General features: G+C 41.5%; 1 protein-coding gene across 4 annotated transcripts in view; it reads left to right on the top strand.

Moving 5' to 3' along the window:
• LOC148347997 (receptor-type tyrosine-protein phosphatase mu-like) overlaps positions 1–20,406 on the top strand; it is a 198,667-nt gene that overhangs the window by 90,926 nt on the left and 87,335 nt on the right. For all 4 annotated transcript variants that reach the window (XM_088322254.1, XM_088322252.1, XM_088322255.1 and 1 more), the window contains exons 10-15: positions 3,999–4,313; positions 7,011–7,322; positions 7,392–7,494; positions 14,593–14,774; positions 14,843–14,937; positions 19,223–19,259. In XM_088322254.1, the coding sequence (XP_088178380.1) occupies positions 3,999–4,313; positions 7,011–7,322; positions 7,392–7,494; positions 14,593–14,774; positions 14,843–14,937; positions 19,223–19,259 (1,044 nt within the window). The remainder of the gene's footprint in view (positions 1–3,998; positions 4,314–7,010; positions 7,323–7,391; positions 7,495–14,592; positions 14,775–14,842; positions 14,938–19,222; positions 19,260–20,406) is intronic.

Genomic DNA, 20,406 nt, shown 5'->3' with positions numbered 1-20,406 from the left:
CTCCTTAAACATTTTATCTCAAAAACATTTAATTTCCTTCTCAAATCTGCATTCAGGCTCCAAGTCCCTGCACCAAACAACAGTCGTCACAATTACACTGGCATACAGTCCTCTCTTTACATCCATACTCATAAGCTTGTTACTCATATCTTTTCTCAGAGCACCCAAAACGTTGCTACCTTGATTCACTTTGTGCAATACCTTGTACTCCATTCCACCAACTGCAACCACATCACAACCCAAGCTTTCAACTTCCTCCAGCACCTGTCCATATAACCTTATTTCCAACGCCATTCCCACTCCATCACGTGAACACTTTATCACCTTACTCTTGCCAACATTCACACATAACTTACGCCTATCACACACTCTTCCATACTCCATTACCAACCTTCTCATTTTTTCCTTTTCTTTGTAGTATTTCTGTGGTAATATTTCTGGATTAGTAGTTTTGTATTATAGTATTAAATGCAGTTGTATTTTTGAAGTATTTCCACAGTAGTGTTTTTGTAGTTTTTATTTTGTAATATTTCGGTATTATCTTTGTAGTATTTCTGTTGTGGTATTGTTGTAGTATTTCATTTGTATTTTTTCATATTACTGTAGTTGTATTTATGTAGTATTTCTATTTAAGTATTTTGTAATAGTATGTTTGTATTATAGTATTGCTGTAGTAGTATTTTTGTCATTTGTTAAGGTTTTATTTTCCAGAATAAAAGCAAAATAATAAATAAGGACCCTGTTTTCAAGGACTTAATTTGATATTTAGTTTTGCAGTAAGTTTGTAGTATTTTGTTAAAAAAAAAAACATGTTGACCATGTTGGTTTGGCGGGCCGGATAAGGAAGCCTGGTGGGCCACATTTGACCCACAGGCTGTGGTTTGCTCACCCTAGGTTAGGGGTTTATGAGTCATGTGATCCTCGGTAATCCCTATTTCAGCCCTTACTTCACACCCAGCCTCTGTTTGTGTACGTGTGCGTGCATGCCCGAAGGCGACGGTGCACTGGTACGGAAGAAGAAACAAAAGCAACATTAAATGTAAACACAAAAGGTAGCACATTTGCATGTGTGTAGTGCAATCTCCCTAACGAAAAAACAAATTGATTTTATACTTGATTTGAGGAGTTCAACTTGAGGACGTCAAAAAAATTACATTCAGCTTGGGGACAGAAGGATGTCAAACCCATTTTAACTCAGGGGGGCCACATGGTTAAAAGAATCATTGTCATGGGGGTCAAACGAGTAAATGAATGGCATCAATAGTGTGGCTTAGCTTGAGGGCTGGGGGTCTTTTTGGAGGTTTACAATTCAATTGTGATTCAGGGGTGTAAGATTTGATTATAAAACGATTATTGATAGGTTTTCTTCAGCAATTTTTTTTCCTTTAAAACTAAAAAACTTTAAATCAATAAAAATTTTGATATGTAAGATTTTTGCTGCTCATATATATATATATATATATATATATGGGCAGCACGGCGGCGCAGAGTTAGCACGTGTGCGGCACAGTTCTGAGGTTGTGGGAACCTCCTGAGTGGGTTCAAATCCAGCTCCCGGCCTTACTGTGCGGAGTTTGTATGTTCTCCCCGTGCTTGCGTGGGTTTCCCCCGGGCACTCCGGTTTCCTCCCACATTCCAAAAGACATGCATTTTCAGGTGGATTGGCCGGTTCAAATTGTCCCTAGGTGTGAATGAGCGAGCGAGTTGTCTGTCCCTGTGTGCCCGGCGATTGGCTGGCAACCAATTCAGGGTGTCCCCTGCCCACTGCTCAATGATTGCTGGGATGGGCTCCAGCACCCCCCCGACCCTACTGAGGATAAGCGGTGTGGCTAATGAGATGATATGAGTTTTATATATATATATATATATATATATATATATATATATACAGTTGTATGCAAAGGTTTCAAATGTCAAATGACTTGTAAACAAAGATTGTTCAACATTATGGTTTAGGGGAAGGATACAAAAAGCTATCTCAGAGATTTCAGCTTTCAGTTTTCACTTTGAGGAACATAATGAGGAAATGGAAATCACAGGCCCAGTTCAAGTTAAGGCCTAGAGTGGCAGGCCAAGAAAAATCTCGAATAAGCAGAGGCAAAGGATGGTGAGAACAGTCAACCTCAACCCACAGACCAGTTCCAAAGACCTACAACATGATATTGCTGCAAATGGTATCACTGCGCATCGTTCAACGATTCAGCGCTCTTTGCACAAGGAATGCTGTATGGGAGAGTAATGCGGCAGAAGCCTTTTCTGCGCACATGCCACAAACAGTCGCTTGAGGTATGCTTAAGCACATTTGGACACGCCAGCTTCATTTTGGAATAAGGTGCTGTAGACTGATGAAACTAAAATTTAGTTATTTGGACATAACAAGGGGAGGTATGCATGGCAAAAAAAGAACACAGCATTCCAAGACAAACACTTGCTACCCACAGTAAAATTTGGTGGTGCTTCCATCATGCTGTGGGGCTGTGCGGCCACTGCAGGTACTGGCAATCTTGTTAAAGTTGAAGGCCGAATCAGCAGATTCTTGCGAACAATGTTCTAAAATCGGTGACAAAGCTGAAGTTGCGCCGGGGCTGGATACTTCAACCAGGCAACAACGCCAAACACTGCTCAAATTCTACTAAGGCATTCATGCAGTGGAACAAGTACAATTTTCTAAAATGGCCATCTTAGTCCCCAGACCTGAATATTATTGAAGATCTGTGGTGTAATTTAAAGCGGGCTGTCCATGCTCGGAAACCATCAAACCTGACAGAAGTGGAGATGTTTTGTCAAGAAGAATGGTCCAAAATACTTTCAACGGGAATTCAGACCCTCATTGGAAGCTGTAGGAAGCATTTAGAGGCTGTTATTTCTTCAAAAGGAGGATCTACTAAATATTGATGTAATTTTTCTGTTCGCGTGCCCAAATGTATGCACCTGCTTACTTTTGTTTAAGCAATTATTTCACGTTTTCCGTAAATCCTATGAACTTCATTTCACTTCTCAGATATCACTGTTTTTGTCGGGTATTTGATATATTTAACTGAAATTGCTGATCTGAACAACCAATGATTTATAAAGGAAAATCTTAAAAATGATCAGGGGTGCCCAAACTTTTGCATATGACTATATATACTAATTTCCCTTTTTCTTAAGAAAATGGTTAAAACTATAGTAAAATTATGTTTTTCTCATTCCATTTCATTTAATTATTAAAAAATATCCCCCAAAAGAGTTAAACTCAATACAACTATTTAATATGTAGCGGAACAAAATCTATTTTTCGCAAGTCAGAAAAATCATAACATATAAATCTATAAAATAATCCTTCAGCCAACATTTAAAATTATTTTGCTCATTTAATAACTGTCATATTAGGTTTCAATATTAAAACAAAGTTTCAACTATATTAATATTTTTTTCTTATTTCTTAATTTAAAACCGATACCAAGCACCAATACCATTGATCCTGAGCATTTATAAAAAATTTGTTCAGTCATTTCCCATTATAGTATTTTCCCTTAAAGATGGTCCTCGTGTGTCCTTAAAGTTGAAAGTAAAATATGATCTCTATTAAGTATGTGTTAACAATGCCCAACTGAGTTGAAAGAGCCCTTATTATTGATTTTCCCGCCGTGCCTATCAGCTTTTATTCTACTTTTAGCAAAGCCCTTTGGGCCGCAGAACACTTTAAGTAGGAGGCAAGAGGAGGGGTGAAGGGTGATTAGAGTGACCTCATGCTTGTCACCGCAGCTTTCTTTCAGGCTTCTTTCAAGTACAGTCCATACTCCAACCCACACCCCGAAAAAGATTAAAAAAAAGAGCAGTTTATTTAAGCGCATGAGAAATGAACTTACCTGCATGCGCATCAGCTTGACAAAGGTTGCAATAAGACAAACCAGAAGTTTGCGTCAGTGAGTAAAAGTTCCGTATTTTGTACAGCACCTTTCAAATTGTTTGGAATAAGTGACAATTTATTATATATATATTTTTTTTTACACCAGAGCCGCTGCACGGTCCTCGCGGCCTTCAGGTGGTGTCGGTGCGCTCCCGAGAGATAACGCTACGCTGGGACTCTCTAGGCTACAGCGTGACGCGCTGTCACAGCTACAATGTGACGCTGCAGTACCGCTACAGGCCAGCGGGGGTAGAGGAGGCCGAGGAGCGACAGGAGGCGGCGTACGACGCGAGGGGAGTGGCGCCACAGCACACGCTGCGTGACCTCACTCCCTTTACCAACGTTAGCATTAGGCTTATACTCAGCAACCCCGAAGGAAGCAAGGAGAGCCAGGAGCTGCTGGTGCTGACGGACGAGGACGGTATGACATGCTAACGTGCTAACAAGCTATTGTGCCGACAGAGGAGCATGCTTTACATGCTAAAGTGCTAACTAGTTATCACCTGTGCCCAGTGCTGACAAACGAGAATGCATCAACTTGCTTTTACCAGATGGATGAGATGTTATAAAATGCTAACTTTCTAACCTGCTGATATAAGAGGACATTACCACAATTAGCTATTACCTGTAACCGATGTTGACAGATGATGAAGCAATGACATGCTAAAGTGCTAACTAGATATTATCTGTTCCTGGTGCTGACAGATGAGGCTTGTTCAATCATGTTAACGTGGTATATACAGTTATTACATGTGTGTGGAGCTGAAGGATGAAGATGCAACGACATTCTTACCCGCTATTATCAGATAAACAAGGATGGTATCACATGCTAACTTCATAACTTTCTGATAGAGGACTTTCCAACATGCTTACGTGCTGAATAGCTATTACCTATAACTGATGTTGAGAGATGAGGATGCAATGACATGCTATTGTGCTAACTAGATATTATCTGTTCTTGGTGCTGATGGATAAGGATGGTACATCATGTTAACTTGCTAACTAGTTATTACTTCTGTCCAGTGCTGACGGATGAGGATGCAACAGTATGCTAACTTGGTATTACAAGACAGACGAGGATTTTATAACATGCTAACTTATTAACCTGCTGATAGAAGAGGACATTATGACATGCTTACGTGCTGACGAGCTATTACCTGTAACTGATGTTGACAGATGAGGACGCAATGACATGACATGCTAACTAGGTATTATCTCTTCCTGGTGATGACGGATGAGGATGGTACAATCATCTTAACATGCTATCTAGTTAGTACCTATGTCTGGCGCTGACGGACATGGACACAAGAACATTCTAACTCGCTATTCCCCAATGGACAAGGATGGTATTAGATGCTAAATTACTAACCTACTAGAGGACATTATGACATGTTAACGTGCTGACTAACTATTACTAGTAACTGATGACAGACAGGGCACAATGATATGCCAAGTAGATATTATCTGTTCCTGGTGCAGACTGACGATGGTGGTACAATCACGCTAACATGCTAACCAGCTATTATCTGTCCCTGGTGCTCACAGACAGTGATGATACAATCACGCTAACATGCTTACGGGATAACTAACTATCAGCTGTACTTGGGACCGACGGATAAGCACAATATGACGCATATACTAGCTATGATCTGTACCTGGTTCTGACAGACAAGGCGGAAGAATCATGCTAACGTGCTTAGGTGTAAGAACAACATGGCGTCCTTAAATGCTTACTGGCTATTTATTTGTGCCCAGTACTGATATATAAAAACGTCAGATATACTTACATGTTAAGAGCTGTTAATGGGACTTCGTTGGGGTTGTCCATCGATTCGATGATGACCATCTTCTTTTATTTGCGAGTCTGCTGATGTTTGAACAGTCCGATCCTGGATTGTGGTCGGAGACTCAGGTAAAAGAGGATACCTGCGCAATGACGGTTTTTAAAGTGGCGTAAGGGGTGCGCTTTCCCCAACGCCACTATCTTGATTGTAAAGAAGATGGTTCCAGTGGCAAGGGAGACCCTAGACGACCGGCATCTTTCTACAACTGCAGGCGGCTAACGGGATCCAGGTCTGTAGGAAACCGCCTCAAAGCGTGCCGCCACCAGCTTTTGGGATCACTCTTAGTCTGGACTCTACCCTTCGACCTGTTCGGCTTGGGTAACCCTACCAGGAGTACGAGACTCCCGCCGACATAGCTCTAGGGGTCATGGAGACGCGCAAAGTGCCCCACCACGATAAGGTGGTGATCCGTCGGGATGGCATGACTAACATGGACTGAGCAATCATGCTAAAGTAAAAACAGACAAGGAGGGTACAAACATGCTAACATGCTGACAGATACTCACTGTAATGACATGCTGAATTGCTAACTACTTGAGCTATTACCTGTTCCTGGTGCTGAAGGGACGAGGATGATACGATGTGCCAAACACACTAACTAGCTATTATCTGTGCCTGGTGCTAACTTACAAAGACAGTTGGTAAAAAATTGTGCGTCTGTGCTTGGTGCTGAAAAACTAGGACTGTCCAATCAATTCAGATTCAGATTTAGATATACTTTATTGTCATTCTTGTACAAGTGTATACAGAACAAAATGTCGATACATCTGACCCGCACAGTTTTCTTGAATGTGCAGGTATAAATAAATGTTGTACTGAGTTAGAGTATTGAAGTACTGATAATATGCTAAATAATTTATAGCTATGTATAGTATTATACAGTAGTGCAAAGAGTGCAAGAGCAGCTAAACCAGATGTGCAGGTAAACAAGTCATTATACAATAACAATAACACTGGAGTACGATAGTGCAGAGGAGAACAGATGTGCAAAGGAGTGGCTGGTATAAGTTTGCCAGTAGTGCAAAAAAACAAAAACAAAACAATATGTTAGCTAATGGGCCAACATATTGATGGATAAAAACAGTACAACATGATACCATGCTAACTACCTATTACTTGTACTGACAGACATAGATGGTGAGTCATGCTAACTAGCTGTTATCTGTGCTCACCGCTGACCGACTAGGTCGCTGAAAACATGCTTACGATTTAACTAGCTTTTATGCAACCTCTATAATTAAGCAGTTTCTCTTGTAATGATAATATCTCTGCAGTTCCTGGACCAGTTCCGCAGGCGTTCATCGGGGGCAGCAGTTATGAAGAGCACATCCGAGTCACCTGGGCTCCTCCGATACAAACGTACGGACAGATCCGCCATTACGAGGTCTCATTCAAAGCTCTGAGCTCCTTCGATTCGGACGTGGATCTGACCAATCAGAGCGGGAAGGTCCTGAAGGCAGCCAATGAGACGAATCACGTTTTCACCGGCCTCTTCCCGGGGTCAACCTACTCTTTCGCAATAAGAGCAGCCACCGCCAAAGGGTTTGGACCACCCGCAGTCACGCAGTTCACCACCAAGATTTCAGGTAAGGGGCGGAGTCTCTACCAGGTAAGAACCCATTCTAAATCTTAACTCACGCTCCCTTCTCTCAAAGCTCCCATCATGCCCACCTACGACCGACAGCCGCCAATCAATCAAAGTGACACCACCGTCAGCGTTCTGCTCCGGCCGGCACGCAGCCGCGGCGCACCCGTCAGGTGAAAACACTGCCAAAGCAAGAGCTGTCTAACTCCTTTGAGCTTGGTAGAAAAAGCACGATTGCAGGGGACAGATTAGAGAGAACGAAAGGAGGATATAAGAAAAAGAGAGGGGAGGGTGGGAGAGGGAAAAAGAGGCAGACAGAGAAAAAGAAAGAAAAACAGTCCACTTCATGAAAATAAGTGACATTGTTATCATTTAAATGGTAAAAAAGATCTTGCTGTATTAGCAGATAATTTTATTTCAATATTTTTTCTTATTTTAGCCATTATAAAAATAAATGTTATTTCACTTTATTTTTAATGCACAATTGCAGTTAAAAATAGTGGTGAAATGTAGACAAATAAAAAAAAAAAAATAGGGAAATATTAATATTCAGATTCAAATTCAGATTCAGATCTACTTTATTGTCATTCTAGTACACGTGTATACAGAACGAAATGTCGATACATCTGACCCGCACAGTTTCCTTGAATGTACAGATATAAATAAAATGTTGTATTGAGTTGTAGTATTGAGTGCTAATAATATACTAAATAATTATGGCTATGTATAGTATTTTACAGTAGCGCAAATAGTGCAAGAGGAGTAGCCAACCAGATGTGCAAAATGGGCAGTCAGGTAAACAAGTCAGGTAAACAGAACAATAACACTGTAACAATAATGCTTTAAGTACAATAGTGCAGAGAAACAGATGTGCAAGGAGTGGCTAGCTATAAAGAACTGCCTGTAGTGCAAAAAGTCAAACAGAACCCACAGATGTACAGATTAGCAGCAGTTTAGATTTACTATGTGTTTGAGTGACCATTTAACAGTCTAATGGCCAGGGGGACAAGACTATTGTGGAACCTGGTGGTCCTGCACCGCACACTGCAGTACCTCTTTCCAGAGGCTAGCAGAGTGAACAGTCCATGATGGGGGTGAGAGGGATCCCTGATAATGTTCTTAGCTTGGGATAGGCAGCGCTTCTGGCCAATGTCCTGAATGGAGGGAAGAGAAGTCCCGATGATTTTCTCTGCTGTCCTCGTCACCCTCCTAACACTACCCCAGTCGGTAGCGCTGCAGCCTCCACACCACACAGAGATACAGCTGGTCAGGATACTCTCTATGGTGCCCCTGTAGAATGTGATGAGGGAGGGTGGGGGCAGGCGGGCTCTCCTCATCCTCCGCAGGAAGTACAGGCGCTGCTGTGCCCTCTTAACCAGTGATGCAGTGTTCACGGACCAGGTGAGTTTGTTTGTGATGTGCACCCCTAGGAACTTGATGCTGCTGACAACCTCCACAGCCTTGTTGTTGATGAAAAGTGGGGCATGGTTGGGCTGTTTTTTTCTGAAGTCGACAATGATCTCTTTAGTTTTGTCAACATTCAGGACCAGGCTGTTGTCCCTGCACCAGCCCACCAACTGCTCCACCTCCTCTCTGTAGGCCAGGTCGTTGTCGTCCCTGATGAGGCCCACCACTGTTGTGTCGTCCCCAAACTTCACGATGTGGTTTGTGGCGGACCTAGGGACGCAGTCGTGTGTCATCAGGGTGAACAGCAAGGGGCTCAGGACACAGCCTTGGGGGGAGCCCGTGCTGAGGTTGATGACATCGGAGATGTTCTGACCAATCCGCACTGACTGGGGTCTGTCAGTGAGGAAGTCCAGCAGCCAGTTCCGCAGGGGGGTGTTGAAACCCAAGAGTCTCATTTTGTCTGCCAGGTGTTGTGGGATGATGGTGTTGAATGCTGAACTGAAGTCCAGGAACAGCATCCGCACATGGGTGTTCTTCTCCTCTAGGTGTGTCAGGCTCAGGTGAAGCGCAGAGGAGATGGCATCCCCGGTGGAGCGGTTTGTCCGGTAGGCAAACTGAAAGGGGTCGAGTGAGGAGGGGAGACTGGAGGTGATGTGCTCTTTAACCAGTCTCTCAAAGCACTTCATTATGATGGGAGTCAGTGCAACGGGCCGGTAATCGTTGAATGATAAGATCTGGGGTTTCTTTGGCACTGGGATGATGGTGGCAATCTTAAAGCATGATGGTACTGTGGCTTGGTCTAGCGAGGTGTTGAAAATGTCTGTTACTACACAAGCCAGCTGATCGGCGCACTCCCTAAGGACCCGCCCTGGAATGTTGTCCGGGCCTGGAGCCTTCCGTGTGTTGACCCTTCTCAGGGTCCTCCTCACGTCAGTTGAGTCCAGGTGGAGCGCTCTTTCGTCCTGATTTGGAACCGCTTTCGCTGCAGGGGTGCCATTTTGTGCCTCGAACCTCCCAAAGAAGTTGTTGAGGTCATTCAGAAAGTCCATGCTAGTGTCCTGCACAGGGGCGGTGGTTGGCTTGTATCTGGTGATGGCCTGAATGCCTTTCCACATATCCCTGGTGTTGGTTGTGGTGAGGAAACGGTCCTGGATTTTTTGACTGTGCGATCGCTTTGCTAGTCTGATAGCACGGTTCAGGTTAGCCCTCGCTGATCTCAGCGCCTCCTCGTCACCAGATTTAAAGGCAAGGTTCCGTACCTTTAGCAGTTTGCGTATCTCAGCAGTCATCCAGTGCTTCTGATTGGCACGGGTGCAGATGGTTTTGGTATTGCTGACGTCTTCTGCGCATTTACTGATGTAGGCTGACACAGACATGGCGTACTCATCTATATTTATTTTGTTGTTGTAAGTGGCAGCCGATTTAAACATGTCCCAATCTGTGCATTCAAAGCAGTCCTGTAGTGCCTCCATTGCCCCCTCAGTCCACACCCTCACCTGCTTCACTGTAGGTTTTTCTCTGGTCAGCAGGGGCTTGTATGCAGGAATTAGCATAACAGAAAGGTGATCTGATGAGCCAAGGTGGGGGCGGGGGGCTGCTCTGTATGCTCCTTTGATATTTGTGTAATACACATGAATAAAAAATAAGAATAAAGAAAAAATAAAGATTTTTTTTGTAATGTATTAAATTGGAAAAAAAATACACTTGTGTTTTTAAATAGATTGGTTTAATCAAAAGATTGGTTTAGAAACTCTCACAATTAAACTATTGTAGCTGTATTGTAGTATATCCATTTTTGTAGTTTTATGTAGTTTTTTTGTAGATTTTTATAGTATTTCTATAGTAGATTTTTGTAATATTTTTGTAGCATCGCCTTCGGCCCTGCGCACGATTACATGCACGGCAGTAAGGCAACACAAAAGGCGGTAATCAGATTACTGTCGTAGGAAGCACGTTTGGTAATGGTGTCAAGCATGCGGTCTCCGGGCCCAAATCACATTTAAACTGTCCCGCAAGACAACGCTGGTAGAAGCGCAAGAGGAAAAAAGGCGCCAAGTGCGTGCGTCCCTCTGTGATCATTTCGCTCAAAACTATGCATTAAAGTTTCGACTTTAAATCAAAGACATTGGCAGCATTAACTCAGGAGGTAGAGCGCTCGTCTTGGGATCAAGAGATCGCAGGTTCGATTCCCCGCTCCTCCGTGTCATATGTCGAAGTTTCTTTGGGCAAGACATTAAATCCCTAATGCCCCTAATAAGCAGGTCGGCGCCTTGCATGGCTGCATGGCCGTTATTGGTGTAGGAGCGTGTGTGTGAATGGGTTATTGTGAAGCATATTGTAAGGTGGATGTGTTCATTGACTTGAAAAGCGCTATATAAATGCAGACCATTTACATTTAACAGTTAGAGCACGGGTGTCAAACTCAATTAACTTGGGGGAAATAAGGTCTGGGTGAGGTTGGGTCAATCTGGTTTTCCCCCAAAAAGTTTTGATGAAAACATTCCACTGTTCTGAAAAATTGTTTTTTCCAACACAAAAGAAGATCTATCTATCTATTCTATCTACGTTGGTCATATCCCTCAAGAGGGATGACCGACAGCAAGACAAACACATACAATAACAAAGAAAATAAAAGGGAAAAAATAGCAAAAAACACACACAAAAATTTTTGGACCATGGCCACCCCATATGCCCAAACATCCAAAAAACAAGCTCCTCTGAACCCAAGTTGGTCATGCTTTCGTCCCTCCAGACAGCAAAAGAAGATCTAAAAATGAAAAAACAAAGATTTAATATGAAAATAAATCAATAAATAAGAAATAAAATAATCCATAATGCGCTAGGGCTGCACTTAAAGGGACAGTGTGTATTACCTTACCCCGAGGGAGATGACATAACTGTTTGCCATCTTGCTGTTATAAGTACCAGGCTCCTATCTGTCTTGTCCATACCTGTATCCTGCTTGTCTGCCCCTGCCTCTTCCGATCGCCTCCGGCTCCCTGACTTTTTTCTTCAACCACGCTCCAATCTCCCGCCCCGGCTACTCGACCCGTGTTTGCCCACCGACCCTACTCTGCCCAGCGATCACCGGATTGCTGGCGCTTGCTTTCCCATACCTGACTTCTCAGCTTCCGCAATGAAGTTTGTTGTGAAACGTTACGCGTTTGGGTCTATCATCTGTTCCGGTTCTGACAGCGTTATGGTCACATTGAGTTTCAGTGGAAAGTATTTTTGCTTGTTATTTTAGGTCTCATTTTCAGTTGTACAGGCTACAGCAAAATAAAACACACTGTTCTGTTTCACACTTTCATATTAAGAAGGGGGCCTCAAACTATCATCCTGAGAGCCGCATTTGGCCCCAGAGCTGTAAGTTTGAGACTACTGCGTTACAGTTGTAGAGGTGGGCCTTAAAAAATACAGCCCGACCCGAACCGGGCCCGCAGGTAATAAAGCTCAACCCAGCCCGACTGAGCCTGACCAAAATTACTTGATATGAAGGACCGAGCCCAAAGTGTCAAGAACCGGAACAGGATGAGAACCCAAATGCGTGACGTTTCTCACACAAGCTTTTATTTTACGGGAAATGGGGCAGTCATGCACGTTAAACACAAAACGCCAGTTACTCGGCAATCACTGGGCGAAAGAAGAAAGACAGAAGTCTGGTGTGGAATGACAGGAAACCAGAGGCCGACAAGATCGATACCAATTGCTCGAGCAGATAACAAACAGATGGAGCAATACCGGACAGGACGGGACGGACAGGATTAATATCAAAACTAGATATCGAAATTAAACAGGACAAACTAGACGAGAACGAAATTGGAGATCCATATTAAACAGGACAAAATAGACAGGAACAATACTGGACAGGAAACCCAGGCAGAGAACCGGACAGAGTCAAAACCCACGTCTTGCGGTGCAGAAGTTATTTGACGGACTAACAAAGGGTGAGTGAGAGCACTGAGTTTAAATAGGTGGGAAGCCAATCTGTCAACGAGCCGCAGTTGGCGCCACTCGGGCGGGGCCAATTGGGCGCTATGGCAACCATGACACGAAGCAAACTTTTATATTTTGTTTGGGAGGAGAGAATAGGAGGTCTTCTATTTTGCTGCGACGTTTTTTTTGTTTGTTTTTTAATTAAAACAAAAACAAGTCAGTAAGAGAGAAGCCCGGCTTAAACCCAAACGTAATGATTGACATATTACGCCTGACCCGACCTGTAATTTGGGTCCGGCTTGGGCTTAGGATCTGACTTCTCATAGAAACCATTGGGATGTTGTTCACTGCCATGGACACCTTTTTTTTTTCTTTTGACCAGGCGTCACACACGTCTTGAAGCTGAGCGCTACTTCTTCCTTACTTTTTATCTTGATGGGTTACCAATTTGGTATGCATTTCTGTAATAACTTCTGATGTTATTAATATTCTGTTACAATATTATTACCAGGTCGTAATTGTTAGAAGTAGTGATCAACCATAACACAAGCATAAGCATAACACATTTATTCACAGAAAATGAAAATGGGGATTTTTTTATGTGTGTTTGGCATGATTTTGTGTGTTTGGATTATTTTTAACAGTTGAGTAAATGCAGTTTTACACCTGCATAAACTCACCTGAAGTGGGGCATTTTAAAAATGTATTTGTATTAATTGTTACACTGATTTGAAATGAATTTTTAAAAAGTACACAAAGTTTTAACGGTGCATGGGCAATAAGATTATACTACATCAGACAAAACTACTAGGCTGGGCCGACTAAAGATGAAAGTGTACCCTACTACCCTCTTAACAGCAAGAAGGAGCATTTGGTTTGTATTTATTATAAAAATCATAGTTTATGTCAGCTCCCTCTAGGTGAGCTTCATAGTATGTAAATTACAGTAGATACACATTTATCGACCTTTGAGTATTTTAAAAAAAACATTTTTTGTATAATCATTATTATTATTTTTCTTATTTTTTTAACAAATATGTTTTTTTTTGTTTTGTTTTTTGCCACTTGGAGGCACTAAATAATACACAGGGTCCCTTGAAAAATATTTTTACATCATTTGTTGCATTGGGAAGAAATGCATTATAGGAAAAAAATCAAATGATTTTTTTTTATTATTACACAATGTCCCTTTAAATTAGGGATCTGGAATCAATTTTCTTGAAGTTGGGCTGAATTGGGTTTTGCGCAAGAAAAGCCTAGATAAAAAGATTCCACTCTTATCGAATATTTTTTATCTATATTTCTGGTTATTATTTGCAAAATTGATCTAAAAGAAACAATTGAAAATTAATATGAATAAAAATCAACCAATTAATCACTCCATATTTTGCATAGGCTTTCACTTACATTAGGAGATCCTATTAAGGGGGCTTCAAACTATAATATAAATAGCCAACCCGGTCCTCAAGAGCTGCATGTCCGGCATGTTTTGGAGGTTTCTCTTCCCCAACTCAGGTGATGCAAATTTAAAGCTTGTTAGCAAGCTGTGTGGGAGCTTGATAATGACCCAGGTGATTGGACTCACCAGTTATGAGCAGGTATACCCGAAAAACATGCGGGACATGCGGCTCTTAAGGACCGGGTTTGCCACCCTTGATCTATATCATTGAGACGTCACTTTTTCTAAATGAACAGTGTGTGATATTTTTTTTACCAGTATGAGGCGCTGAATAATAACCATTCCCTTTTAGTAGAATTTTGGAAGAATTGATTATGTTTTTAAAGACACGGATCATTTCAATAATTTCTCTCCCTGTTAGAATTGACATTTCGAAGCAGTCCACAGGCTACTCTGCTGTTCTTAGGGGGCTACCTGGATCACCATGGCAAGTCCGTTAATGCTAATGTTAATTTGCTAATGGGTGCAGCAAGTACCAAGTGGTGGTGGAGGAAGAACGCCCCCGCAGGCAGGCCAGGGGAACTGCGGAAATCCTGCGTTGCTACCCTGTTCCTGTCCATTTCCTGAATGCCACGCAGCTCAACTCCAACTACTACTTCAGCGCCGAGCTAGCTGTTAGCCGTGTCAGCAAGCCGATACCGTTTTGTGTTGGTGAGTAGACAAAAAAAAAAGACGCTTTTGTTTAAAATTGATAACACAATTTTCTTGCTCTTGTCTAGGTGATAACAGCACATATGGTGGATTCTGGAATGTTCCTCTGCTGCCTCACAAGAGTTATGCTATCTACTACCAAGCTGTCAGCAGTGCTAATGGGGTAAAAACAAAAACACACAAAACACATTTACATCTACATGTGGTTTATTAGGACATTTTTTACATGGTTTACGGTAGGAGTCTCCAACGTGGTGCCGCGGTTACCAGGGTACCTCCTAAGGATAGTTGAGGTGCCCGCTGACCTGTCCTGAAAATAGCTCACCAGTTGATCTATTCAAGTAATAATTATTTTTAAGCAATAAATTGTTATTAGCTTTCTATCGGGCTTTTTAGATGGCTTTCTACCCCTTTAGCCTTATTAGTTCTTTACATGTTTACCTTTCTAGCTAACTATCATGCTACCTTTTTAGCTATTATACAAGCTATCTAGCTTTTGCATGCTGTCTTGCTAACATTTGACCTTTTTTTTTGGTAGTTATCAAGCAACATTTTGGCCTCCTTTCTAGCTAGCTATCTAGCTTTGTTTTTAGTTTTCTATCCAGCTATTTAGATTCCTTTTTACTCGAATGCTATTTTAGAAATTCATATCAAACCTGCATTAAATATTGAAAATTCAGAAGATTTACAACCTAGGAAAGCAAGTTTCATAATTTTAGCATGCATGGTTAGAAAGTTATTGTCATTATTAGATGATGTATATTCTGGGCTTTTTAGGCCGAGAAACGCACTTTTTAGCCTGCCAGTCACACTTTTTCAAAAGTTTGCACAACTCAAAAAGTTGAACTTTTTTCACCAAACCTGCATTAAATATTGAAAATTCAGAAGATTTCCAACCCGGGAAAGCATGTTTTAAGATTCTAGCATGCATGGTTCAAAAGTTATTGTCATTATGCTCTTTGCATAATTGGTAAAAAAAAACGTTGGAGACCCCTGTTTTAAACTTTCACAATAAGGCAGAGAGCCTCAAACTATCTTCCTGGAACCCAGTTTGAGACCCCTGGTTTACGGGGACATATCTTTCCTGATGTCCTACAGACCCAAGACAGACATTAAACATTTCCTTGTGTCCAGAAAAAGGTATTCCTTTACAGTAAACTCCCAGGTAACAACATTAATCCATTTTGAGGAGGGGATATCAAAGTAAAATTTCTGTATAGCGGGGGGAAACTTATTGTCAGGACCATAATGGAAACAGGACTCAATTGCGTAACGTTTACCACAAGTTTTATTGAAAGAGGGAGGAAGGGCTGCGCCCACGATCCGGTGTTCGCTGGACGCGGGCCTCAAGTCGCTCTCGCACTCTGATTGGGATATGAACACAGAAGTGGATCTTCCGTAGCGAGCGATGGCGGTGTCAGGGCTGGAAAAAATGTTCGGTAGCCAGGACTGGGAGAGGAAAGCGTGGTCGGGTTCAAAAATGGGTCGTAAGTCGGGACAGGAGAGCAGACGTGGTTGGGATCGTCGTAGCCGGAGACAAACGAGAGCAAAAACCAGACAGGCGGGAGTCGGGGTCGAAAAAGGCTTGCCTTGTATAAACAGAGGTTCGCAGACGGAATGACCGCAGGGGATTCACAGGACTGTGTGTAAATAGGGACAGGGAGCCAATCAGAACCTGCAGCAGTTGGCGCCAAATACAGGTTATTCACATCTGTAATCATGACACTTATGCTAATTCCAAAAGTACAGAACAGTAAAATAACTAAATAGCATATAATAAGTACAATGTACTTGTTATTTAAGTATGTATGATTAAATGACTTATATAATAAAGGAAAAACAATAATTGTATTTACCTTTTGTTGTGACGTGACTTGAGCTGGAAAAGGGGACTTACTGCGTGGTTGCAAAAGGGAAAGGAGATTGCTAATTCAAATAAAAACTAATTTATAAACTTCAACTTGCAAGTATTGTCATGCCCTTAGAAGACTTTCTTGCTTCAATGGCCTCCTTATTTTTAATAATTGTCACCACCGTCAATTGGTCACGGGCATCTTGGAATTACGGCCATCTTTGTACCTCTTGATAATTGCAAGCTTTGTTTCCATGGTTTTCATATTTTTTTCTGCCTTAAGCTTGGATACAAGTCTTGGGACCCATAGTTAAACAATTTAAAGATTGTTCCACAATATTACCGCCATATTCCTTAGAGAGGGCAACGGTGCATATAATTTCGTAAAACTTGTTTCTATGATTATCATATTCTTGCTTCTCCCTCTCGGATTTATCAAGTCTTTGGACCTATGGCTCAACAAATTCAAGTTGGCTCCTCAAGATTCTCAACGGAACTAGGAGAAATCAGCATTGTGGGAGGGACTGTCCATGTGCATTCTTTGTATTTCTTTATCAAGCTTATATTCCATGGTTATCACATTTTTTGCTTTTCCCTTTGGCATCACTGGGCTTTGGACCCATAGCGAATAAACATAGTAGGAAAAAGACCACAGCATTTTTTCAAAAGTAACAACATAAGATTCCTAACTGAACTAAGAGAGAGAGCCATTGCGGTAGGGAGTTCAACCAATAGCATATCGGCATCCTCATGAAGTTATGACGCAAACCAATATCAGAGCAGCATTTTAGCGTTTTATTTGATGTAGACCAGGGGTGTTCAAATTTTTGAGAAAGTGGGGGGCCAGATTTGGTAAACTGAAAATGTGTGTTGGCCCACTATTCAGCCAGGCATTCTATGAGCAGTCTTTAATAGATACACCCTCAGTACAATGTTTGCGGTGCTTGCCGATCAGCTCGCCTTTTTAGAATTTTCATCTGACTTGCAGACTCTTGTAAAAAAGCGCTGCTGTGTCGTTAATACAGTTTTCAGTTGCTTCACCTTTTAACAGTGTTCCTTTCCAGTTAGATCTTTGTAATCAGCATGTTCGGCCTGGCAGTGCCTCTTGATATTATATTCTTTGAAAACTGCCACAGTTTCTTGGCAGATTAGGCAGACGCAGTTGTTTTGGATTTCAGTGAAAAAAATACCCCGATTTCCATTTGTCCTAGAAGCGGTGGCCCTCACAATAAAAAAAATGAAGGTCAAAATGAGCCTCAAAAAGCTTAACTGCGGGAGGGATACAAGTTTAAACAGTATTTGTTGATATAGGACACAGCTTTATTTCAGAAATTTGATCAGATCATCTTACGTCAAACAGAGAGATAAAATGCACTGAAATATTATATTTTGTCTCGAGAGCGGGTTTGGCGGTTTTGTTGAATTTTGCCTTAAAATATATGGTGTAGCACTCTCTCTCCTCAAAAAAGCAAATCAAAATACTACGATTATGGCTCCTCAAAAAGGTTCCTCAACTCTGCTTTAAGGTGAAAACATTGTAAACTAGGGACGCCATAAGCCAGGGGTTTAGCGTTTCCAGAACTTAATTATCGTGGAAGATTCCAAGATATGCCCCGACATTCACTCTCGGTGTGCATTTGAGCCCTTAACTCACACTCCATCTGGTCCCCGTAAAGACATAAAACATGAAAACACACTCTCAAATAGCACAGCTACTTTTTTGTGTGTGTGTGATAATTGATCATCATCGTTTTTTTTTCCACACGAAATATGTTGTCGATGTCACATGGTTGGAAAAATGCTGTATGAGGGTCAGAAAGACATTGTATTCCACATTGTAACATAAAAATATGTAACTCAAGGCTCTTTTTTTGCATGCGAAATTCGTTGTTGATGTGTGTAGTGGGAAAATTTAAATATCGGCTGGCTGAAAAGACATTGTATTCCCCACTGTAGTCCACAATGTAAGCTAGGCATGCTGTAACCTGGGTCTTTTTTTGTTTTCATGAAATTTGTTGTCGATGTCATATAGTGAGGAAATTGCCATAGCGACAGGCTGAAAAAACATCGTATTCCACATTGTGACGTGAAAGTATTGTAAGCTACTGATGCTGTAACCCGGGGGTTTACCATTTCGCAAATTCAATTATAGTGGAAGATTCCATAGCTATGTCCCGCCATTCAGACTTGGTGTGCATTGAAGCCATTAACTCGCACTCCATCTGGTGCCCATAAAGACATAGAACACAAAAACACACAGCTACTTATTTTTTTGTGTGTGTGCGAGAAACCGATAATTGTTTAGTGTGGTGCGCACGTACACAAGATGTTATTGTGTTGTGTGTTAATTATTGACGCCGGCGGGTTTAATTGGCGTGTGTGTTGAATAATGCAGCGACGGGAGAGCTTTTCAATGTTTGCATGTGTGCATGAATATTCATGCTCTCTTGTTGTTAATTTGTCGCCTGTTTGTTAAAAGCAGAAAGACGCAAGATGTTCCATCTCACTTTGTGGCCCGGTCTGTGTGGCCTATTAAATGCCACAGCCATTTTCCTTCTGTCTGTTGTGTTTACAACCTGTGTGTGTTTTCTCACAGGAGACAAAGATTGACTGCGTCCGTGTGGCCACTAAAGGTAATGCCATTTTCACTTTTATTTTGGCGGGCTCCAAACGGGTTTACCGGTTGGAACTGTAAATCAGGAGCTGGGCAAACTAAAGCCTGCGAGCCACATCCAGCCCAGCAAGATTCATGAATCCGGCGCCGAACATAAATTACAATATATAAATAATAATAAATAAAGTACTACTAATGGAAAAATTTAGGTTTTCTTTCAGTGCCAGCTTTGTCCCATTGTCCCTTTGTGCATCAACCACAGGAATTCTACATAGATACTATACAGAAATACTACAAAAATACTACATACCTAAATATCAAAATTGGTGCTTTAAAAAAGTGAGCTAATATATGATTTTGCTTTCATTCTGAAAAGAGAAAGATTCTATCCAATCACTAGAAAATGCTACTACATTACAGACGCTGCCCTACTCACGAACGGGACGATCACGACGATCGTTTGTAAGTTCAATTTGTTCGTAAGTTGCTTCAGTCCTATATTTTGTATGTTTAAGGTTTATATAACTATGTTTAAGGCTTGTATAAGTAACCTGTATTGTTTTGTACTAAAAAAATAAACATTTCATAAAATAATATGCTATATAAAGATAAATAAAGTTAAGTGTACTTTTAGAAAATGGGCTTCGAGCGGTCCTCCTCTCTGGAAGAGTGGCCAAAAAAAAGCGATCCATTTTTAATCAACCGCATCAAGCTTTCTTATTCCACTTTCAATTCAAAAGAAACGGCTTGCCTCTCTTCTGCACTTTATACCAACCATATTTAATGGATGCAAGAGATATAAAACGCTGGAGATAATATAGACAGTATAGAATGTTTACACACGAACTAGGAAGAGGAAGCAGATTTCTTCTTCGGGGTGGATGCTGGGTGACCTCTCACAGCGCCACACGCTGGTAGTGCGGATGGAAGCACTACAGTAATGTCCCGTACTCGGAAAAAGCACGCAATACTAAATCTAATTTACAGCAATGTCCAGGAGTTTTTCGACATCCCGAAAAATGTTCATATCTACCCTTTTTCATAAGTCCAATGGTCATAAGTAGGGGAGCATCTGTAATACTATAATACAGAAATATTACAACAGAAATACTACAACATTTTTAGAAATAATGCCACCACGAAAATACTACAAAGTTACTAAATAA

This window comes from Urocampus carinirostris, chromosome 18, assembly GCF_059441175.1.
Source record: "Urocampus carinirostris isolate Australia breed hairy pipefish chromosome 18, RoL_Ucar_1.0, whole genome shotgun sequence".
Classification (NCBI taxonomy): domain Eukaryota; kingdom Metazoa; phylum Chordata; class Actinopteri; order Syngnathiformes; family Syngnathidae; genus Urocampus; species Urocampus carinirostris.
This window is presented reverse-complemented; position numbering and strand designations above follow the sequence as displayed.